Source organism: Lissotriton vulgaris, chromosome 4_1, assembly GCF_964263255.1.
Source record: "Lissotriton vulgaris chromosome 4_1, aLisVul1.2, whole genome shotgun sequence".
NCBI classification, from domain to species: domain Eukaryota; kingdom Metazoa; phylum Chordata; class Amphibia; order Caudata; family Salamandridae; genus Lissotriton; species Lissotriton vulgaris.
The window spans coordinates 911,518,725-911,543,947 of NC_141691.1; the positions used below are offsets into that span (position 1 = coordinate 911,518,725).

Genomic DNA, 25,223 nt, shown 5'->3' on the forward strand with positions numbered 1-25,223 from the left:
CACAGGTTGCTGCAGCCTTTCCCGACAACACCGAGGTGAAGCCACATGAGGTTGTTCCGGGGGACCTGGTATTCGTGAGGAACTTCGACAGGAGACGTCCGCTGGAGCCCCGTTGGCAGGCGCCGAAGCTAGTACTATTGACTACAAGGACTGCGATTAAAGTCGAGGGCCGTAAGGGCTGGCTTCACTCGAGTCATGTTAAGAAATGCCATGGACTGCCACCAGACTTAGACTCCCAGCCCTGCCCTCCTCCACAGACTGACTCAAAACTCCCCCTGGTAGAGAAAACTTCTTCTCAGGAGTATAAATTAAAGTTGAGGTCTAGCAAGTCAGACAGTTTAATTGTTTAAGTCCTCCCCTAGGTGAATCGGTTAGACGAGTTTCTGACATGTATCCCCTAGACCCCAATAGAGAGAGAGATAGACAGAAACAGCTCAAGAAACGTGAATATTGTAAATCACTTCGTAGTCACTGTATTGTGACACTATTGATTATGTTTTTTCTGAGTCTTTTGATTATTGCTGCAAGTATACTGCTTCATATATATTATCCTATTTTCAAGCGTGCACATTCTTCCTTAAATGTCACTGCCGAGCACACTTTCAGTGAACTGCCCCCGCATGAGTTATCTTACCGACTTGCGCTGCGCAACAATACATTCATTAGTATGTTACATCATTCCCATCAGACCAGCAATGCTACTAATTGTTGAATATGTGGCCGACTCCCTCCCTATCAGAAATACAAGGGAGTTCTGCCCCTCTTTCCGTACCCGTTCACACACAATGGTTCCTGTGGTGCATGGTTTAGTTTAATGAACTCTTTAGATTCCAATTCTGTAGTTTACCAGGGCAATTGGGTATGGGGAAATCTGAACACAGTTCTGCATAAAGTATGTTTCCCTGACAAGGAGGGTCTTCCCAAAAGGACAGGGACTGATCTAGAAAACGAAGTATATGGATTAGGTAACTTTACACTTAACCTCATGATTCTGAATGTTGAATCCGAAACCGAACCAGTCTTGCCCGCTATGTCCGTATTACCAGTCAAAGGTGAATTATGTGTCAGAAAGAATGGTTCAGTACACCTGGGTCATAGTATATGTACTACTGTGATCGAATTCAGTGATAAAGGCAAGTCTACATTTAAAGCTTCCCGTCATTCCTATTTAATTTGTGGTCATACCGCATATATACGCTTACCTCTAGATTGGGATGGCACCTGTTACATTGCATTCCTTCTGCCACCTGTTTTCCTAGCCCCTCCTGATTATCATAGGGACTCCCATTTATTACACGTTAGACCCAAGAGAGATCTCCCGATTGTCGACTACACTGAAACAGCATGGGAACAGTATGCAGACTTCAATAAAGGTTTCTTTCCCTATTTAGGTGCTGTCTTTAATAGTAAACTGATACGTAAATCAACTAGAACCCTCGAAGCAGTAGTGAATGAGACTACTTCTGCCCTAGGCAACTTAACGGAGGAGCAGTCTGCTATGCGGATTGTTGTTCTTCAAAATCGTCTTGTCCTTGACGTCATCCTGGCCGATAGGGGCGGAGCTTGTAGAGTCATCGGATCGAGCTGCTGTGTTTTCATTCCAGAAAACGCGCCATCAGTATATAGAGCCATAACCCGTCTTCACAAGATTGCAAGTCAGATACACCAGAATCCAGGCACCTGGACTTGGTCCGGTTGGTTCTGGAGCGTGTTATCCGCCTCGGGATGGAAAGTCCTATCCTTCCTAGGAATAGCCCTTCTCATAGTATTCAGTTGTTGCCTATGTTTACAATGTGGGCCAGCGATTTGCGGCTTGTGCGCCACATCATGTATTCCTCATTCAAGTCCACGTTCAAAACACCGTAAGAAGAAAGAAGAGCAAATGATGTTACATGAACAGATTGATAGATTGATGAGGATTGATATATCATGAAGGGTCCGTAGGGGACAAGGAGGGAATGAGGTAATATTAATTTTTATGGTCAATTGTGTCCCCTAACGTAGACCCCAACGGCTCCATGTACGTGCTTCAAGTACATGTATGTTCCCTCCACAACCAGCTATGAAGACGCAAATACATTTGCGTCCAACGTTAACATGTCCTCTTTCAGATCCACCATGAATGGGTCGGATATTCAGTTCCTAAGTATGCCTTGCCACCGTCTTTACATGGTGCACTTTTACGTTTTCCTGGCTCTGGCGAGTTAGGCCCTGATTTCTGCCATCGAGCTTTTCCTGCCTTCTGTCTCTGAAAGCTGCAGCCTGCCGCTTCCATGACCCTTGCCTTACTCCCTGCGCGGCTAGCGGTGCCCGGCTCGGCCTGCCTGCCTGCCAAGATTGTATTCAGCCTTCAAGTTATCTGCTCCGCTCCTCGAAAATACATTCCTGTCTAGTAGTTTAGGTAAACATCCTTCCCAGCTACAGAGTAAAGGGCCCGGCCTTTCTGTCTCCATGCGAGTAATTCATAGCTCCTGTTACCATGGTAGGCCCATGGCCCCCTTGCTTTACACGTAGACACGTAGTCGCATATGCACGCACTAGCAGTCAGTATAGAATAGCCTCTGCCCGAGAGACCTTTCCTTCTAGATAATACAGTTCCTCAAACACAAGATACCAGATATGATTTGGGATTAGGTTGTTCTGACACGCCAGACTTCTGTCTCCCTGTATAGCGCAAATGTCAAGTCCCCTTCACCCTCCAGTTCCACGTCAATCACACGTCATGCTGCTGCGCGCGCATCTCTGCCATGTATTTCTGCTGACACTGCAGGATTCCTCTATGGATCCGCCTACCTGTGACACTTCTCATATGACGTTGTCTAGCACACACCTCCGTGTACGCCCTCATGCACGCCTTCTGTTACGCACATGTGTTCTTATCTCGTTTCTCTCAGCTGTTACGCCTTCTGCATTCATCATAACTATATGCATGTACTATATATATGATATTCTGTTAATAAAGCATTGTACATGTCCATTGTCTATCCCTTCCTGAACCCTCGTGGTGATGGAACATGATACCTGGTTCGAACCAATTCCTTTTTAAGGAATAAAACCCTTATAACCTCAGATGCCACGGGCTCTGCCTCTCATTTTTGACTGAGTTATTCTTATTGAACTTTACCGCATAGAAATTAAGTATAGGTAATTTAAATTTACCACAGTAGGGCTTTGGTATAGATTCCTTTTTCATTCAGGATTTCCAGCAGTCGGTTGTGCGAGACCATGTTGAATGCTGCAGACAGGTCCAACAGTATCAGGGCTACAGCTCCCCCTGATTATTCAGGGATCTAATGTTATCTAGGATGGTCAAAAGTGTTGCCTCCGTGCTGTTGGTGGCCATGACGCCGGTTTGTGAGGGAGCTAATGGATTCTTAGACTCTAAAAAGTTAGATAATTGTCTATTTAACAACCTCTCCAAGACTTTGGACAGGTATGGGAGTTGAGAGATCAGCCAATAGTTGTCAAGGTTGTGAACATCTGCTCCTGCTTTCTTTAACAGGAGGGGTCACTACCGCCTGTTTCCAGGCTTCAGGAAAGGCAGCAGTGTTAAGAGAGTTGTTGAGCAGCGGAGTGACGTAGGGCCGTAACACTGCTGTGTTACGAGCAAAATTAAAGTGGGGGCATGGGTCTAGGGGAGATCCTGATTTAAGTTCCCCCTTGATTTTAAGACCTCGTCCTCTGTAAGAGGAGAGAAGTTACCCATGCTAGATGGAGCATCTGGGTGAGGGGTACGGTGTTTCCAGTTGATTGAGTCTGCCTTGGTGTTCGGGCTGAAGGAAGAATACATGATTTTATCAGAGAAGAATTCGCTGATTTTTTCGCAGACTTCTTCTGAGAGGGGCAGTGTTTGGGACGTGCTCGCAGGTTTACTGAGTTCCCTACTATTTTATACAGCACTTTTGCTGAGTTGCAGTTCTTGTTAATTTGTGGCGCAAAGTAGATCTGCTTTGCCTTTCTAATGGTGTTGTGGTAGGTCCTGAGCTCAGACTTGTACCTTAGCCTGTCTATTTCTTGCTTGCACCGTCTCCATTGGTGGTCTATTGTTTTATACATTTCTCTGAGTGCCCTGAGTTCGAATGTGTACCACTTCTCAGAGTGGGATCTTTTTGTCGGCTTAGGTTTTAGCTTGGGTGTGCATAGGTCCAACGCTTGTGTGATTTCTGTTTCTAGGTTTACTGCCCCCATGTTCACTGGGAGAGCACTTTGGGCCCCATTACGATGTAACGGTAAACGGGACAGACCGCCAGAGGTGCAGCGTTCCCGCTATGCCCATTAGGATGCGATCGCCACCCTGGCGGTCGCATCCTGCATATTCTACATTGCAGCGGGCAGTGCTGTAAGTAGAACCCGCCGCAATGCAAAAGATGCATGTTGTGCAATAGCATGCATAACGAGACTAGCATCACGCAGTGCCTGCCACCTTGTGTATTCCAATATAGGGGGTAGGGAGGTACCATAGGTACCCCCTAAGTGCACCCCCCGACATATCAGGGGCCCGCACAGCCAAAGACTGCATGCCTTTCCATGACTGCATCACAGCCATGGAAAGGCCAAACTCCGCAAACATCAGAATATGGCGGGCGGTGCCTGCTAGCCACAGCCACCATGTTATGGCCCAGGACCACACTGCAGGCAATTGTAACGATCACCTGCCTGCAGTAAAGAGGCGGACTGTCTTTCCGTCCGCTGCTGTACCCCCGCCATTGTAATATGGCGTGGGGTAAATGGAGGGCGAGCGGGGAAAGATGTTGGGCGGATCGCCACCTGCGGTTGGGCGGTTGCAAACCGCCCAACATCATAATGGCCCCCTAAGTGTTATCAGGGGTGAAGTGGGACTGGAAAGAGTCTTGGGTGACTAACCTCCAGGCTGTGGAGGCTTGCAGGGTTTTATTGACTTTACCGGCCACCATGGGAGGAAGATCTTTCTCCTACTTAGCGGCCAAAACCTGGAATTCTCTCCCCACCCACCTCCGCCTTACACAGAACCACCTCTCCTTCAGAAAACAACTCAAAACCTGGCTATTTGATAAGTAGAAAACCCCTCTCCCTCAAGCGCCTTGAGACCCTCTGGGTGAGTAGTGCGCTATACAAATTTTTACTTGACTTGACTTGACCGGCAGACTGAGTGAGAAGGATATGAGTGAATGATCTGTTCAGGATAGAGGTTTAATCTCCTGCACAAGTATAGATTTGATGTTAGAAAATAGTAAATCTAGTGATTTGGGTGTTTTGGAACCGACCTGGCATTAAAATAAATGAATGTCAATTTATACTATACATTTTAAACATTTAGAGTTTATTCGACATTAGTCAGATCTAAATTCAATGTTATTTTAGGAGGAAAGGTGGTTAATTCTCTTTAGACTAATGAAGTAGTACATTAGCCCAATGTCTTTTTTTTATGATTCCTTGGTTTAGGCCTGTTGTCACTATAGAAATATTCGAGGCATAATTGTCACAAAATGGACTGCTTGAGTTCCCATAACAAGTGCCTATTTATTTTGCTACAACAGGCTAAATGAATCTTGTCACTCATTTTTCTTCGTTTTCTGACATCAGCCTTCTGCTTCAGACAAATGAATTCTCCCGTTATCTTTCATTGTCCCCTTTTTATCTTCTGTATCTCACCCTTATACCGAGTTGTTGTATTTTAATATAAAATAGTATGATGTTGAGACATTGACTGATTGATTAAACATATGCATGTGTATAAATAATCATTTGCCCCACTTCAGCTTTGTATATCACGACTAAGTAAAAAAAAAAGCAATATTAAACTTTAAAAACACCAGATAGCTGGAAAGGCGGGTGGTTTATTTGGAACACAGAACTCAAGTAATACAATTGAACAGAGTTACAATAATGTCGCTCCAGCAAAGCTAAGATTATGTCAAGTGAATGCTTAAGGCCCTAATATTGGTATAGCATATTTATATATCACAGACGGTCAGTCTCCAGGGGTTTAATAAGGGGCTTCTGCACAAAACAAAGACAGAAGTGGTGGCAGTAGGTGTGTGCATAGACACTGACAGATATTGCTTTAGTTTAAATGGTTTAATGCACGAGAAGACAGCAGTGCTTAATTTGTCAAAGAAAAAGTGCCAGGGCCCACAGTTTTTCCAAAAGCCTCCAGTCTGCAGTGCCAAATGTCAGGATTGCTGAATACTAAGGTTGCCCAGACTTTATTCAACCACATGCTGCATCTTTAATCCATCACCATACACCAATGCCCCCCTTGTCTCACTCTTGCAGATTTTTTTCATTCTAGTTTTCAAGCTATGTCTCTGTTTTCCTATCTTTCCCTTGCCTCCTCTTGTCTGCGTTTCTCTCTCTTGTTCTGAGTCAAAGTTTGATGGTGAAAAACAGGCTCCTGTCTCACAAATGGAGAGTGGGGACTCATCTATAAACACTGTCTCTCATTAACCACTTCTAAAGAGTGATTTCTTGGTATAAAGAAAATGTTGCCTTAGAGTGGACTTTGTCAGCCAGTCCTTCAATCACAAGCATGTTTCATCTTGTTTGGGGCTAGTCAGTGTGAGGCAGGTAACATGGTCTTAGCGTGTTGATTCTCACGGGGTGGATAATACCAAAGCAATCCATACATGAGGAGAAAAAACAACAACACTTTTTTATGTCAACTAGAAAAGCAAAACACCCTTTGATCATCAACTCATTAGGGAAGTAAAACATCCTATCCCCATTTTTGAGGTATTCATTTATCTATTTATTCATTTACCATAAAATCAAATGCTTAAGGAAAGGTGAACAATCCATAAAGAATGCTTTATATGAGGACAAGAGCAATAAATCACATAAGAGTCAACCAAGATAAGTAACATAAACCAGAATGGATTATAGATATGTTCTATAAATTAAGGGTCAGATTTACAAGCCCCTTGCTCCACTTTTGCCTCACTTTTCCCATGTTAAAAGTGACGCAAGAGTGGTGCAAGGGGCTTGTAAATCTGCCCCTAAGTGCATTGAAACAACGAAGCAGCAATATATAGAGCATGATACGAAAATACAGGTGACGCGTACACACTCTGAATAGAGCAACGGCTTTCTCCCTGCAAAAAAAGAGTGAAGCCCCTCCCAAAAATACATGTCTATATAGTATTGGAAATATCACTTTCTTACTGGCTCTTGCTTGCGGTGCCCTAGTTTACCTTTTCTAAACCCATATTTCAACAATTAGGTAGTAAAATAAATAGTATTCTTTGAACTTAGATCGATTTTTCGTGAGCAAACGTGGCAGAGTTAGCGTCTCAACCAGCATTTATTTGTGTATGTACGCCTTGGGTGTTTTAATTACACAGTAACTGTCCAGTTGTGGGAAAGTGACTTGCATCACTTTCGCGTCTTATTTCAGACCCAAAAAAGTTCACAACTGGGTAGTTTAGGCGTCTGTTGTGTATGAGTCAAAGTCAGCAGAAATGTCTACATCTACTGTATGCCCTACAGTAACAGTCCCAAAGGAGATCCCTTTCTACCTCCAGACTAGACCTGCATTTCCCACATACTGATTCGATCATTAGGATGGCCCATCTCAGTACAAGGTCTCTTTTCACAGCGTACACCGCCTCCCGCCACCATATTGCTGGTGCCAGCAACAGCTGCTCCTTCATCGTGCTTCTATTTTTCCACTAACAAGGGTGTGTCTCTCACTGGGGAATGGAGATTTTGCTGTTGAAATCGTCTGGCATGGATCCAGATTGGCTCTCAATTTTACTATGAGATGATCTTTCATGGACAAAAACACAGGATCAGCTTTTTGCTGGCTTTTATCATGTCCCCATGCGATAGTAAATCTCAGATTAAGTCCCACAAGGCAATCAGCAAGGCTGCATCTGCCACATATTGGCAAATTGCCACCTTAGCACTCTGCGCTCATTCTTGTCCCAATATTCAAGTCTGAAACACTGACCTCCAAACGTCATGCAGTATCTATATAGGCACATACGGTGAGTGGTGTCACAGTTGAGTTCTGGTTTCTAGTTGCTTGGGAAAAAGCCTCTATTCTATGGAATGTGAGAATATCATTCATATGGGGAACTTTCCAATAATTGCCAAAAAGCAGAGGAAAGGGTCGGTGCAAAGATGAACGCAGAGATTGATGGAGCATTAACCACATCTAAAACCTCGTGGGTTACAGCCACTTGAAGATGGACCTTTTGGCGGCACTTTTACCGTACTGTAAGTTGATTCATCCAACTGGGAACATACATTTTGTGGCTTTAGAAGGAGGTGTGGGTTGATTTTGTCTCTCCACTTAAATCCTTTAACTTTTATTTTTGGCTGGCAAGATGATCCTATGAGTTAAAAGCTTGTAGCAAATATCTGAGGTGACTTTCAGGACATGCACTAGGATCTCAGAATGGTTTCATTCTTTCCTCTCTGCTAAGGTACTTCTCATCATAATTGTTGAGAAAGTGGGCTTGACCTTATCTATAGATGGAAGGCAGGGAAGTCATAGATTGGAATGTACAGCACATGATAGGTGGAGAGCTTTCTGTTTTGTTTTGATGGGTAGAGGGAAAGTAGAAAAACAGTAGGGACACAGTAGGTTCACTGATATAGGTGCAAGAGATGAAGTGCATTCCAATGTTCTTGAGGGGTAGTGTGAAGCACCTCTTCCGTATCATGACTAACCTAAGATACAAATCGTCTCATGCTGCTGCAACACCTACTGGACCACTCTGGTTTTGAACATTGACTATGTGAACATAAGAAGAGCTTGGCCACCTACATCTCCTTCTTCACTGAAAAGACTACCAAAAGCCCACACTCCCTTTTTTCTATTGATCGGTCTATGTTGTCATGTCAGTGTCTACATACTGTCCACAGAGTCAGATTAGGTATTGCCCAGTGGTTCCCAAACCTTTAAGAAAAACAACATTTCTCGACCCACATAGCTTTATTGGGCATGAGGTGGGCGATTTTTTAATGTAACTAAAGCAGCGAGTGGTAGTACACTGTCATTTACAGACAGCACATTTTCCATGGAAATGGCCATAAAATCTGCCCAGCCAATTTTACTGATAAAACTATATTGCTCATAAATGAGGATGTGTGGAAATTGGGTTTCAGTGAATAGTTATCATGTGTGCATCATCAAGTAAAGTGGCCTGATTTGTTCTCGTCCTCCCAAAATCTTTGGGGCATAATAATGGAATAGTAGCCAGCGCAGCAAGTCACCTTGCTGTGCTTAATTGCACTTCATCACTGGGAAAGGACAGGAATGCACTGCATTTATCTAATTCAGTGCATTTTTGACATTTTCCTCTGCACTGGGGCACTTTTGGCAGCCTAGCGGCAACTGAGGCACCCTTGCACCTTGGTGCAAGGGTGCCTGTGTTGCATGCAAGATTGTTTTTGTGCAGGAAGGGGAACCTACCTGTACTAAAAAATCCTGGTAGGCATTTTCCCATTTTTATGTGTGCTGCAGAATGCAGCACACATAGAAACAAGCAGATATCATGATTTTTCTCCTCGTAATGCCTTACCTAGGGAGGCATATCTTTTTGAAACATTTCAAGGTTTACAAGTCTTGTAAATCTGGGAATGCACCAAAAACCACCTGAGTTGTGTAGGAACACCCATGCAACGCCCATGGAATGCCTACCCAGGGCAGAGTAAACCAATGCAATGGTTTGTGCTGTGCTGCGTTACTCCAGATTTTTAGAGCCAATCAAAGCTATGTCTGACTTAAGGTTTGCGTCACTCTTGCATTACATTGCGTGGTGCATGAGTGCACAAACCGGATCATAAATATGGCCCTTTGTTTCCATCACACTTCAGAATTACAAACAAAATTTGCTTCACTTTTTCTTTCCTAACTGCTGAATGTGTAAAGTTCATTAAAATGCATTTGCATTTTGTAATGTGTTACAAACAATTTACAGCCTACAACCTTTCCTTTCACACTCCCTGTAGCCCAGTAGGATTGTCATATAATTCAATTTATTTTTCTTTCCCTTACTCTAAAGTGAGAGGAGTTTGTAAACACCAATATCCATGTAAAACAACTAAGCTGTAATTTGTCAGAAGACATGGCCTGCCATTTGCCCTCTGTCTTGAGGGTCTCTCTTAGGAAGGTGGCAAAGAAGGTGTCAAGGGAAGCCAGAGGGCCCCCACCCAGGTATACCCTAAATAGTGACATAGAGAAAGCCATTGCGTCTTCATGAAGGGAACTGCCTTCCACAGCTTCAAAAAGAGGTCCGTCCACCTCCAGTGAAAGAAGTGATTTGGAACCAAACTGTCTTTCACTAATGTGCAGGCGCAATCTGTCAGAGTTGACCGTGGTGCTGATGACAGTACATCATCTAGTGTCATCTGGTGATCTGTCCTAGTCTGCACCAGGGTGTGGCTGCACCCACCATTAGAGTTTTCCTGCTAATAGTTGTGCCTAGAAGGAAATCATGAGATGGAAGGAGCTGGAGAAACCTTGTTCCTATAGCAAGGCAGCTTCGAGTGATTAAGCACTGTTTCATGTGATGTGCCGTTGATACTTGTGGGCCCAACTTTTTGAGACTTTTGTTGAGTCCTTTTGAAGTTTTTGACACACAGGGCCTTTTTTGATAGCTATAATATTAGACAGACATTTGGGTAATTTCAACTTTTTAAATAGTCTCCATATGTCAGTGTATTTACACTAGATTAATAGTAATATCTAGTCTAGGATGTGTTCTAAAAATAGTTTCGGCTTTTCTCATATATTTTATTATTTTAATATTATAATAATATTATACTATATTATTTTATCAAATTTTTTTACCTTCTCCCATGCCCTACAAAGAGTCTCTCCTACATGCACTTGATGTGCAAAGGACAGGAATGATCTGCCTAGATACTGCGGTGAAGTTCAGATAGAGTCTTCACTAATTTTGTGGGAGCCAGAACATGCTCTTAGTTTTTCACCTGTACTTTGAATTGTTGGCTGCAGAAAGTTCTCCATGTTTCCACTTGTTTATTCTTCCTGTTGTGGCACTAAGGGGATCTCTAAAGCAGTGCCAGTGGTGTTGGGCAGCTGATTGGACAGTATCTTGCACTTCCATTTCCCAATGCAGGCTTGAGGTGGAATATTTAGAAGGGGAATTTATAATAAAAGTCTCCTCGGGTTTTGTGTGAATAATTGATTGAAGTATCGTAAGTATTTTCATTTTTATGTTGCTATGTTTTGATATTGAATGTGAAAGGTGGAGGACATTGTGTCAGCATATCCGCCTATTGTTAAAGAAGGTCTGCAGAGACGATAAAGATGCTGAGCTACTGCTTGACAGTAATCTTAATTGCTTGGATTCACACTTTTTTGTCCCAGCCCTTGAGACCCTGCCTTCTGGGTGTTTCTGGTCCGGATACCCCTCTGAATCTGCTTGGATATTTTGTCAGGAGGAATCAATCAATCAAGATTTATAAAGCGTGGCTAATCACCTGGTAGGGTATCCAGGTGCTTGCATGTCCTGGAGGCTTATTCAAACGGCCAGGTTTTGAGAGCCATTTGGAGTGAGGTGATAGTCTGGAGGTGCATGGGGAGGCTGTTTCAGGTCTTTGTTGTGCTGTGGGAGAAGTAGCATCCTTCACTTCTGCTTCGGTAGATGCGGGGAGTATGGGCCAGTGAAAGGGAGGCAGAGTATAGTCTTCCCAGTGGTTGGTGAACGTTCAGGTGGTAGTTAATGTATGCAGGTCTTTGGTTGTGTAGATCCTTTTGTGCGTGGGACATCAGCTTGAATTGGCATCCCTTCTCTATGGGGAACCAATGGAGTTGACTCAGGTGGGGTGTTGCCGTAGTCCAGTCAGCTGGTGATGAGGGCCTGCATCTCTGTGAATCTCATGTGTAGGGGTAGCCACTGGAAGATCTTACTTAGCATGCACAGAGTGAGGAAGTAGGCAGAGGAGATGGAGTTCACCTATGATTTCATGGCGGGCTTGTTGTCAATGATTATTCCGAGGTTTTTGGCGAGGTCAGAGGGAGGGGGTGCGATTCATTGGTCTGATGACCACCAGAACTCCTTCCAGGTGTTGCTGCTATTGCCAAAGATCAGTACTTCCATCTTGTCTGTGTTCAGCTTGCAGACAGTTGTTTTTCATCCAATCAGTGAAATTTATCGTGCATCGATGGAAGCTGGTTCTGGTGGTGGTGGGGTTGTCAGTGAATGAAAGGATGAGAAGGGTGTTGTGTGCATAGGAAAGTATGCTGAGGTTGTGGGATATGTTGATGTTGGCCAGTCAGGTCGTATATACGTTGAAGAGCATGGGGCTGAGTGATGAGTGTCCTCCAGGGCTGAGGGATGAGCCCTGGTGGACACTGCATGTGATCTCCTTGGGTTCAGAGGTGAAAGGTGCCAGGTGGATCCTCTGGGTTCTTCTGGTGAGGAAGGAGGTGATCCATCTGAGCGCGCCCCCTTGTATGAAGATTGGTTGGAGTCTTTTGATCAGCGTGTGATGCAATACGGTGTCAAAGGCTACCAAAAGTTCGAGGAGGATCAAAGCTGTTGTTTCTCCTCGGTCAAGGAGGGTTCGGATGTTGTCGGTGACTGTGATGAGGGCGGTTTTGGTGCTGCAATTGTTGCGAAAGCTGGATAGGGAGGTTCAGGTGTATCATGAGTTGATTGTTGATGATCATGTCTAGTACCTTCACTGGGAATGGTAACAGGGATACTGGCCGGTGATTTTTGAGTTTTCTGTGGTTGTCAAGGGTTTTTTGAGTAGTGGTCTGACTTCGGTGTGTTTCCAGGCATTGGGAAATGTTGCGTTGGTGATAGATGAGTAGGATGGTGAGTTCCTGGCCGATCCTTTAGTTTCCGAAGTTTAATATGTAGGGTGGGCATGGGTCTGTGGGAGCTCCTGAGTGGATGGATTTTATGGTGGAGGTAGTGTGCTGGGTAGAGAGGATGTTCCAGGTGGTCAGTGTGCTGTTTATGTTGGTTACGCTGTTCAGGAAGTACATAGGTGGGGGGTGGGGTTTGAATTTTCTGTACATGGTTGCGATCTTGTTGTGGAGGAAGTGGGCAAGGTTGTCGCACAGCACCTGTGAGGGTATGATTTTATTTTCGCTGGCAGCCGGGATGGAGAATTCCTTAACAATGTTGAAAAGTACCTACTGCTGGTTTTGATGCATACAGCAAGGGCTGTCTTCTTTGATGCCCTCAGCAGATGATGGTATAGATTGAGGAAGGTCTTGAAGGTTGCCATGTAGGAGATGTCCTTGCTGACATTGCATTTCCTCTCCAACTGTTTGCTGTCCTGTTTCACTGTTCTGAGTTCTTCGGTGTACCAGCAGGCCTTTTTAGAAGATTTTCTCTGGAAGTTGCTCTTGATGGGGGCACTGCTGTCTTCACAATTGGTGATCCAGGCATGAAGTGTTTTACTTCCTGTTCCAGCAGTAGCAGGGTTGGAGGTGTTGAGGGAGTTAACCCAGCTGGTCTCTGAGATTTTGTTCCACCTCCGGTGGAGGGCATTGGTCATCTTGGGGGTAGCGGTGTAGGGCTGTAGATGCTGAAGTGGAGAATGGAGTGATCGATCCATGTGAGTTCTGTGACATGGCTGTATTTGGCACAGTTTCTAGAGGTGAAAATGATGTCCAGCATGGAACAATCATGAACTGGAGGACATAGGCAAGTAGAAAGCTAGGTGTCCAGGTGCCTTCTCCTAGGAGTAGTTAGTAGACTGAATCTCCATAAGACTCTCCTCTGGGAGCAGCGTTTTATCACATGAACTGGGTTACAGAGGGTGAAATCTATTTTTTGTACCATAAGGTTACTGTGGGATGTGCTGATACAGTACATTATGTTAAGAGTACAGAGAAAAGCAAGAGAGAATAAGAAAAACTGAGAAACCAGCAAGAATTCCTAGCATTATTGTACTTAGATCTATTAAAAAACCACATTTGAGGTTTGGCTCCAGCTTAGAGCCTGCCACTTCCTGACCAGCCAGTGCACCAGCACAGGTGAGTGCGCTGAATAGATGCTCTGAGACCAATCCAGCTGACTGCAGCCGGGCACGGGAGCGGTCACAACAGAGTGACTACATGCACACAGATCAAGATACACAGTTTATCGGCTGAATCTGGAATCTAGCCACCAACCTTTGGGACATGCAAACAACCTTCAGTTGAGGTAAGACATCAGCTGCTCGAGGAGTACTGGCATGAGATTCTTTTAGCATTGTGGCTGTATTGTTCTGATATTGGGCAACCTTGTCGCTAGGCACCAGTGGAAAGAAAAACAGCCGTATATCTTTAAAAAGGGACGAGAGAGAACAGTGCAGGACTGTACTAGGAGCTAGAATTTCAGAGCAAACACAAGGTGGCGTATTACTTCCTATCAGTAGCTGTCCCACTCATCTCTGTAGCTGGAGCGCTGCCAATAGAACCATTTCATTAGTGCTAAGGGCAGCCATTACTTTTATAGGTTTCACATGAATCAAAAGGCTATTTTCATTGTCCTCCATATAGATGTCAAGTCGCAAATTATTAAGTATGGGATCAATATCAATCACTTTGACGCATATGTGGTTCCTCCGGAGAATGATGCTAACTCCATTTTGAAGGGAGTGTTGCCGCCATTATAGGAGGACCTCATGGCCCTTTCTCGAGGGTGAGTGATTTTACAGAAACACTTGTCCCCGGCTTATACCAGGGTGCTCTGGAATTGCTAAATCATTTTAACGTCTTTCTTTGTGCAATCATTATTCTTTGAACTTCATTTTGATGCATTTAATGCTGGGCCGGCCTATGCTCTGACAGCGCCCTGGGCAAAAATCCATCTTGCCCCAACTCCACCTTCCTTGCCTACATTTCGCCCGACCTGTAGCCTACAAATTGCTATATGAAGTGCAAACCATTATCTGCATTGACTTTTTGTTGCATCGTTGTACATGTAGTCCTGCATTTAAAACAAACAAAACTACAAGTGCTAGAATGCAAAGAGACACTAAAGAACTAAATAAAACACTACTAAACATCTAACGCTAGTTTTAAATTCACAAACATGATTTGCTCAGAGAGATGGAACATTTTCTCGTCTAGAAAACAATAACTAAGGGATCAGCTGCTCCTGACTGAGCCCCTCACTGCCTGGCTCTCCGTTGTTCTGCCCGTCCAATGCTTCCTCGGTGCTCCTCAGTAAAATACAACAGCAGGGTGGTGTGGAGGGGTTTGTTTTTCATTGTCTAGGCCAAGGCTGATTACACAAACTTCACCACTCATCCCCCGCATTCATTTGAATCACTCACGCCTCAGCTCATTCATGCCATTGTAGGTGAGGGGGCAAGAGGGCAGAGGTGTGAAGGAGATGAGCAGGGAAGAGGATCTGAAACAAGCCCAGCCTTTGTAAGAAAAACAGTCTGATTCATTTGCAAAATGGGGTTAATGCTGGACTCAGGTTAAAGGAAGATGGCTGAGTGATCTGTATGCAGGCAGCTCTCTGCGCCTCTCTAGAGGTCGGCGCCCTGGGCGAGGGCCAACCAAACAGTGCCTAAATTGCAACTGGAGGCCACTGAAGCTTGCACCACCCATTGCCCCTGCCAAGAGCAGTGCCAACACAGCTACTACCCATCACACGCCTACAACTCTGACAATTCAAACTATTCCAGACCCTAAAGCTATAAGAATGGTTTGGGTGACAGGTAGTAGCCAATCGTACTGTATATTGAATTATTAAACAACTGTTGTTGTGCTCATCTCTAAATAAGAACAAGAGCGCTGTTATAAGTGCGTGCCAGTGTTGACAATTAAGTGCTGGTGCTGAGCACTGGAATCCACTGGCTCAAATTAAGCACTGATGCTCGCCCATGCTAAAAGCACGGTCGCCATTGTGGCAGAATCCACTCTCTCTTAAACAACGCTTGCGGAGCGTTGCTAGAGATGATTGTTGGTGTCAGTACTGGAATACGGAATGGTGGGGCAAGTAAGGACCCAGGTGAATTAGCAGAGCTGATTGTTAGTGTTATTGCTAGACTCAAGAGAGTGCTGTAGGTGAGGTCTGAAGTGGATTTATACATCTGAATGTTTGTATTGCTACTGCAATGGGGAGGCAATTGTGGATCGATGAGCATTACTAGAGTTGGCTGCAGTAACTATTACTGCATTAGGAAAGGTTGCTGCAGGTGAGGAACAAGGCCTTCTGGTAGAGCTGTCGACGGGACTCAGCGGGAGAATACCAGTGAGTGTTGCGGTGAGGCCTGAGGTGCATTAGTAGAGCTTACTGTGGGTATTATTACTAGAATGCAAGAGGGTATGTTGCTGGTGTGGTTCGAGGCGCATTAGCAAAGCTGACTGTAGCTATTATTACCACAAATTAAGAGGGTTCTATAAGTTATGATTGAGGCATATTGGTAGAGATAACTCTGGGCTCAGTACTGGATACTACAGGTTGCTGCTGGTGAGGATGGAGGTGCATTAGAAAATTGTGGCATGTTAGTAGAGCTGACTGCAGGTTTCACTCTTTGGTACTACAGAATGCTGCAGGGAGGACTTGGACCTATCGGTAGAGCTTATTGTGGGTCTTAGTGCTGGAGCATCAGTGATGCTGCAGGGGAGGTCTAGGGTTTTTTGGTTAGATGCAAGTATTGAGGAAGAAGAGGCTTTCCAGGTCGTACGTTAGGTGCCCTGGTAGAGCTGTCCCTGTGCCCCTAGACCAGGGCTGGCATTAGGGCCACGCTACCAGTGTGGCCACACTGGGCGCTGACCTGTAGATGGGATGCTGACCTCAGGGAGGGCGCTGTGTTTAGCGATTACTTATGATTGGAGAGATGAGGGCACTTTTGCTTGGAGGTAGTGAGCGAATCCGATAAGGTGGTTATGGAATGTGGAGGTGCCAGAAATGGTTGTTGCAGCGGGCACCACCAACGTTAAATCTGGCCCTCCTCTAGATTATCAGAGCCCGGAGTGCTAAATGCCAGGGCTGAAGTACGTAGGTACAGCTGCATTTTCTCAGGGCTGAAAAACCAGTGGTGTTGAATGTGAGCCTTTAGCTCCAGAGAGGCAACTATAAGCATATTCTGATAAGGGAATTACAGAGTTGTCGCAGGCCAGCCTTAACCCCTTCGCTGCGGGGGTTAATCCCCCGCTGTGCTGGGGGGGAGGGGGGTGCGCACAGCGCCCCCATGCTCATGACAAGGTGAGCTTGTCATGAGGCACGGCGCTCCTGTGCTCATGACAAGCTCAGCTCGTCACGGCCACACCCGTTCCTGTGGAACGCTCAGCACAGCAGGGGAATTATCCCCGCATGCGAGCGTTCCACGGCTCATGACGAGCTCAGCTCGTCATGAGCACCGGAGCGCGGTGGCTCATGACGAGCTCAGCTCGTCGTGAGCCTCGAAGAGGTTAAGGTGCCTCTGGCAGACTGGGATAAGATCATAGGAAAGTCAGGGTAAGATGCAAGTCTGTATTGAGGGACACTGGAGCAGCTGTATGTGGTCTTCAGTATTGGAATCTCGAGTGGTGCTACAGATCAGGATTGAGGCACTTCTACAGAGTGTGGGTTCTCAGTATTGGCAGTATTGATCGAGATGTGTCTCCAGTCAGGTGATCACGCATTCCTGCAGGCAAGAAACGAGGAGCTCTACAATACTTGTAGGTTCAACCAAGCATTGACATTGTAGAGTGCTGCAGGGCTGTGGTGTATCTTGGTCTTAGAGTGGCAAGGGATGCTGCAAATCAAATTGGGGACCCAGCAAAGTAACAGTAAAGTGTGCTGCAGGATACGTTTGAGATACAGTGTCAGTGCCTTGCAATGGCCTAGCAGTGGAATATCAAAAGCTGTGGTAAGTCAATAGTGCTATTTACTGGTGCAGCTGTTTCTAGATCCCAGCACAGGAAGAGCAGGGCTACAATTGAGCTAAAATTGAGGTACATGGTCAGAATTCTCTATCCGTATCCATACTGGAGCAGCATAGAAAACTGCAGGCCACTGTTGAGGTTCATCGGCAGAGCTGTGTAAGTAATGGCAGTGTAGCAGCACCTCCATGTTATAACTGAGATGAATTTGCAGAGATCTATAACAAATTATGGTGAAACAATCAGACGTTCTGCTGGTCTTGCAATGGAATAGCCGAAGTACTGCAGGACAGGACTGAGAAGCATTTGCAGAGTTGCGCCTAACGTCAGTACTGGCTTTAAATGTCATTTGTGAAATATACTAAATATATAAAAAGTTGGCCAATGTGGATGTGTGTGCATCCACAGCAGCCAGCTTTGAATGAATTTAGACCACTGTGAATGTACACACACCACAGGAGCCATCTTTGAACTGGATTTGTTCAAATAAAACCAGCCCATTTGGAGATACCCACCACACTCCCATGCTCGTGCGCACATGCCAGCTGTCATCTTGGATGTTAACAAAACCATTTTAAGATGGTCTTTAACTGATATCTTGCGGGTAGCTAAAAAGTGAATTCTGTGAAAATAAGAGAAGCAGCAAGAGGTCATTGGGTTTGGGGTCGAGGGGGGTAAGAATGGAGCATACAGGAGGTACAGAGAGGGAAAAATAAATATCCCCTCCCATGCAAAGAAAATCAAGGTTTGACACAGCAGAGGAAGGATACATCATCCAATGAGAACACTTGTCAAACTGAATTACGCCTGGGTGGGATACACACAAGCATAGAGAGGGAAGCTGTGAAATCAGAAGCAGGGAAGTGAGATAGACAACAAAATTATCCAATCATCTGCTAAGTGCAGATCTTAAACCCACTGTAAGTATATATAATGTATTGGAAATAACAGTTCTCCCAACTGAACAGCTAATCCTGTCTGTAGTCAAAGATTCGAAGTAGGACTGAGGACTGTCATAGGGCCCATTCCATCTTGCTGCTATGGCCAATCATGAATAAGAAAACAATACTCTTTGTACGTATTTGCCCTCTTGAAAATATTGTGTAAGGAGAAGTAATTTTGCGGGCTGCAGCAAATATCGAAAGATGTATTCAGATGTAGAAAGCTTCCTAAAGCCTTGGTTTTGCCAATCAATTAGCAAGAAATGTGTTTTATATTCATTAATACGTCCCTTATGTTGTTCATATTACACTCAACAGGATTTACAGTAAAAATACAAATCTGTAAACCTAATTTTGGCAACCTTTCATCCGTCTCACCTGTCTGTGACAGCTATTTGACAAATATTAGCATTTCCTATGAATGTTCTTAAGTATCTTCAAAGTACCACAATGAGTAAGGTGTAGAATGTCAAAGTTAAACTTTTGACCTTACAAATGTGAACAATTTTGCTACTGGCAATTAAACATCCATGAAGCATTTTGGCAGAAATAGAGATATGTTTACAGCGTTCAAGGCTAGCGAATGCTTTTTCTGACAAATTCAGAAGAGGAATGTTGTACCTTTCACGAGACATTTTGATAGTCTGTGCTTTTCAGTGAATCTGCTCTTTGAGTGCCAGATGTTTACATTGCAAAGGTTGTATTTAATTAAACTCTAGTTATAGTATACTCGTTTTTTTCTCGGCTGGTCTATAAATGAGTGTTTTGAAAGCAATATTTCTCTTGGCTATGTTACAAATTAAAATACAATAGACCTCCAATCACTACCACTAACGACATTTTTGAACTACAGTAATACGTATTCAAACACTCTAATGACTTCCTTTGTATTACAGAATGATGTAACAAAAGAAAAGGTGCAGAAGGTAAAAGAACGATTTATGTCAGCGTATGATGTCACCGCAGATGGACGTTTACAAATACACGAGGTACTAAAGAATCTCTGTACTGTGTGTATAAGCTTTAAACTTTGGGGGAAAAACTTTGTATTTAAGTGATTATGTGCTCAAAAAGAATAGTTAGCAAACAAAAATTGGAGTAATTTGCTTCTTTGCAACCAGGAAAACCTCATATGATATTGGTTAAAATGCGTTGTGAGGAATTCCACCTGCACATGGTGTCCCTTGGGTTATTCCTTACCTTTTTCACCCCTACTTTTCTAGCTCCGCGCCGATCTGGTTCCTGCTAATCAGACCCGAATTCAACAATGTCCCTTCACCCTTGTTACAGTGAGACTGACCTGGCATATGTCCTGGAGTTAAGCTGACAAAGGTGTAAACTATTAATACATAACAAAGTTAACTATTGCAGTTTAGGAGAGCCCCAGAGCAATGACATGTGTATAGGTTATGTAAGCGTGCAGTGGATAATGCTTTCCCACATCTAAAATTATTTCTCCTGACCTAACTTGTAGAGAACAAAGCTGCTGTCTATTCGCCATACCAAAAAGCATATTTTGACCATACATGTGTATCTATGATCAAATGAAAATTACTGATTTAATAGCCTGCGCATATGTGTAGTTTTGTTTTCAGTTTCATAAATCTACAGATTGAATCAATTTAGACCTTTTCGATTTTGAGTGATGGAACAATGTATTCCCTGTTCAGTCTGTTTGAATTAGTCGGGGTAATTGCATCTTGTGGGTGGTAAAGAAATCTGAGTAACCTATTCAGATAACCCTGCTAGGCCATCTGTGTTTCTGCCAACGTTCAAATGATTCCTGAACGACTGGCTAAATAAATAAGGATTTTTTTCCTGAATTAGACTCATGGTGATGCGGTACAAATTACTGTATTTTTCAACTTTGTAATTAAGAGTAATTTAAGGAGGAAATCCAACTGCAACAGCACATTAAGCGAGTGCAAGAGGCTGCCTGCGTTCTCTATTTGTGCTTTGTTACATTTATCGATATTTCATAGTGCATAACGCATCCATTTTGGGCGCATGGGTTCATTTTGCGCTACAACAGATCTAAATGCCAGGAGTAAACCGTGGGGGGGAGGAGATCCTACCCAAATTGTACATTTAGTAACTGTGAAGAGCTGATTGCCTTCATTATTAATGTTTCATTGCATTTAGCACTATATCTTAGTTCAAAATGCATCAATGCGCCCATTTTGGACAGAAGGGGGCATTTTTTGTGTTAACAAAATAGCGCTAATTACAGAATTACTCTTCTTGCGTAATGCAGCATTATCCTGCTGAATATTTTGGATAATTTCGCATGATTATACTACATGGATTTACGTCAGTTATGCCCACCCCTAACCAGAATCTGAGAGCAGATTTTATTGTATGTAATCGTCTGAAGAAATTCACGGAGGGATTCAATCAATCAATCAATCAACCAATCATACAAGTTTTTGTATAGCGCGCTACTCACCTGCTAGGGTCTCAAGGCGCTGGGAGGGGGGAGTCGCTACTGCTCGAACAGCTAGGTCTTGAGTTGTTTCCTGAAGGAAAGGTGGTCCTGGGTCAGCCGTAGGTGGGTGGGGAGGGAGTTCCATGTCTTGGCCGCCAGGTAGGAGAAGGATCTTCCTCTGGCGGTGGCTTTGCGAATTCGTGGGACAGAGGCGAGGGCGAGGCTGGCGGATCGAAGCTGGTGGGTGGGTGTGTAGAATGTGAGGCGGCTGTTGAGGTATTTGGGGCCCATGTCTTGGAAAGCCTTGTGTGCGTGGGTGAGGAGTCTGAACGTGATCCTCTTGCTGACGGGGAGCCAGTGCAGGTCTTTCAGATGGGCAGAGTTGTGGCTGTGACGGGGGATGTCCAGGATGAGTTGTGCCGAAGCGTTCTGTATGCGCTGGAGTCTTTTCTGGAGTTTGGCTGTGGTTCCAGCGTAGAGGGTGTTCCCGTAGTCCAGACGGCTGGTGACGAGGGCCTGGGTGACCGTCTTCCTGGTTTCGGTGGGGATCCACCGGAAAATCTTTCAGAGCATGCGCAGGGTGTTGAAACAGGATGATGAGACGGCATTGCCTTGCATCGTGAGGAAAGAGTCCAGGATGAAGCCTAGGTTGCGTGCATGGTCCGTTGGCTTGGGGGCGGTGCCCAGGGCCGGGGGCCACCAAGAGTCGTCCCAGGCAGATGGGGATGGGCCCAGGATGAGGACTTCCGTGTTGTCTGAGTTCAGGCGGCTGAGCTTCATCCATTCCGCAACGTCTTTCATTCCTTCCTGGAGGCTGGCACTGGCGGTGGCGGGGTCGTTGGTGAGGGAGAGAATCAGCTGGGTGTCGTCAGCATAGGAGATGATGTTGAGGTTGTGTTGGCGTGCGATGGCTGCGATGGGGCTCATGTAGACGTTGAAGAGGGTGGGGCTGAGCGAGGATCCTTGCGGAACGCCGCAGATGACTTCGGTGGCCCCGGATCGGAACGGGGGAGGCGGACTCCCTGGGTTCTTCCAGCGAGGAACGAGATGATCCACTTCAAGGCCGTTCCTTGGATTCCGGTGTTTCTGAGGCGCTGTATCAGGGTGCGGTGGCATACAGTGTCGAAGGCTGCTGAGAGGTTCAGGAGGATGAGGGCAGCTTTTTCTCCGTTGTCGAGCAGGGACCTCATGTCGTTGGTAGCTGCGATGAGGGTGGTCTCGGTGCTGTGGTTTGCTCAGAAACCGGACTGTGAGGGGTTGAGCGATCCGTTTGTCTCGAGGAAGGCGGGAAGTTGTTTGTTGACGGTCTTCTTGATGACTTTGGCAGGAAAAGGGAGGAGCGAGATGGGGCGGAAGTTCTTGAGGCCCGTGGGGTCCGCAGTGGGTTTCTTCAGGAGGGCGCTGATCTCGGCATGTTTCCAGATTTCCAGGAAGGTGGCGGATGCGAAGGAGCTGGTAATGATGTCCCGGAGTTGGGGTGCGATGATGGAGTCGTCTTTGTTAAAGATGTGGTGTGGGCATGAGTCGGTTGTGGAGCCGGAGTGGATGGTGTTAATGGTGCGGGTGGTGTCTTCGGTGCTGACCGAGGTCCAGGTGCAGAGGGTGGTGGTGGGGGGTGCTGGTTCGGTGCTTGGGTGCGTGGTCTGTGCGCCGAAGCTGTTGTGTATGTCAGCGATCTTGCGGTAAAAAGAATGAGGCGAGTGAGTCGCAGAGGTCTTGCGAGGGTGTGATGTCGTTGCTGCAGGCGCTGGGGTTGGAGAGCTCTTTAACGATGCTGAAGAGTTCTTTGCTGTTGTGGGTGTTGTTGTCTAGTCGTTCTTTGAATGTTGAATGCGGATCAGCTGGTGGTGTTTGCGGGTGGCGTTCTTGAGGGCTGTCATGTTTTCTGTTGTCTGGTCGAGGAACCAGGCTTTGAGGGTGCGGCAGGTTTTCTCAGAGTTTTTGAGGTCGTTGGTGAACCACGAGGCTTTCTTGCTGCCGGGTCTGCTGGGAGGGTTCTTCAGTGGTGCAAGGTCATCGGCGCAGTTTGTGAGCCACTGTGTGAGGTTGTGGGCTGCATCGTTGGGGTCCGTCGTGTTGGTGGGAGGGTTCTGGCTAAGGGAGGTTGGGAGCTGGTCGGCGGTGGTCTTGCTCCAGCTTCTGCGGGGAACCTGTTGCCAGTGGTGATGGGTCGTGGTTCTCCTGAAGTTGAAGTGGACGCAGCTGTGATCTGTCCAGTGTAGTTCGGTGGAGTGGCTGAAGGAGATGTGCTTGCTGGAGGAGAAGATGGGGTCTAGCGTGTGGCCGGCGTAGTGGGTGGGGGTGTTCACCAGTTGCTTTAGTCCGAGGTTGGCGACGTTGTCCAGCAGGGTGGCGGTGTTGCTGTCATTGTTGTTCTCCAGGTGGAAGTTGAGATCCCCTAGAAGGATGTATTCTGAGGAGGATAGGGCGTGCGGGCTGACGAAGTCTGCGACGGCTTCGCTAAATTGTGTGCGTGGTCCCGGGGGTCTGTAGATGAGAGTGCCTCTGAGGGTGGTCTTGGGGTAGGTGTATATCTGGAAGTGAAGGTGCTTGGTGGCGGTGAGGGTGTTGTCGGAGTTGGTCGTGATTCGGATGGTGTTTTCTGTGGACGATGGCGACGCCTCCTCCGGTTTGGTTGACGCGGGTGATCTTGTAGCCATCCAGGATGGCTATGGCGATGTCGGGGGCTGAGGAGGCGTTCATCCAGGTTTCTGTGAGGAAGGCGACGTCTGGTGATGTTGTGTCGAGGAGGTTCCAGAGTTCGACGGCGTGCCTGTGGACGGAGCGGGTGTTGAGCAGGATGCATTTGAGGTGATTGTTGCTGGTGCTAGGCTTGGTGGGTGCCGGGCAGGGTCGGAGGCAGGTGAATTTGCAGAATTGGCAGGTGAAGGGTCCGTGGGTGCGTTTCGGGGGTGGCTCGGTAGCAGGCGGGGTTCCCGCCGGCATTGAGTGCATGGAGGGTGGCGTCGTCGTATGTCCGTCGGGTGAGCAGGCATCGTTGAGGGCCAGGGGTCCTGGCGCTGGGCGCGGTCCAGGCACGGATCTGCGCAGACGGGCTTGCCTAAGGCGCGCCTTCGGCGCGACAGTGGCACGTCCGCTGCTCGCGGGCCTCCATATGAGGGCGAGAGGGAGGGAGGAGCAGCTGGGAGGCGGGAGCGGGGCGGCCAATGGGAAGCGGGGGGCGGGGCCACGGGGAACGTGAGCGGCAGGAAAGCAGGTGGCACAGAAGGCAAGAGGGGGCTGGGGAGGTAGAGGGCACAGCGGCACATTATGTATTGTAAAAACACATCAGATAGTATCACACAAAATACCTGGTGCCAACTGGCACAGGCAATATTCACAAGGGATTATGTACAGGACAGGGCCACATGGGCCACTGTCAGAATCAGAAATAGCACTTTTAGAATAAAGAATAATAAAGAATAAAAATCATAGTAGCACAAATTAGCAACTATGGCACACAACCAGTAACCACTGGTAACAGGAACCAGGACCTCACTAGGACCACCTGTACTAAAAGAACAACCACCTAAGAATAAAATACATTTAGGGGTATAAACAAGAACACATTACCCATGATGCATGAAACACATTCAGAGGAGTAGTAAAGGAAAAATACATGATGCCTAAAAACATTCAGAGGTGTAAGACAAGGGAAACACATGATGCATAAACCTACACATTCAGCGGTGTTCAGAACAAAGCAAATGATGAAATAAAATACTTTCAGAGGTGCAGCGCAAGAAGACACATGATTCCTAAGAACATTCAGAGGTGCAGCGCAGGGAAAAGGAAGGCACATGATGCCTAAAAACATTCAGAGGTGCCAGAACAATACAATAGCGCAAAAATCACATGATGCCTAAAAACATTCAGAGGTGCAGGAATAACACATGATGCAAGAAAACACATTCAGAGGTGCAATAACCATACAATTGTGCAAAACTTACATAAGCCACCACCTGTGGCAGTCCCTAGGCCAACTGGCCTTGTTGGGGCTAAGACACCCTGTGTCCAAAACTCAGGGGCCTAAACGGTGCAGGTGCCCACTACTTGCAGGGCACCTGTGGAAAATCCC

At 46.0% G+C, this 25,223-nt stretch overlaps 1 protein-coding gene across 1 annotated transcript in view; it reads left to right on the forward strand.

The window, feature by feature from the left end:
- The window catches only part of SCGN (secretagogin, EF-hand calcium binding protein), a 378,060-nt gene that overhangs the window by 182,865 nt on the left and 169,972 nt on the right, over window positions 1–25,223 (forward strand). Inside the window, exon 3 of the mRNA XM_086966880.1 lies at window positions 19,617–19,709. Within this exon, the coding sequence (XP_086823006.1) occupies window positions 19,617–19,709 (93 nt within the window). The remainder of the gene's footprint in view (window positions 1–19,616; window positions 19,710–25,223) is intronic.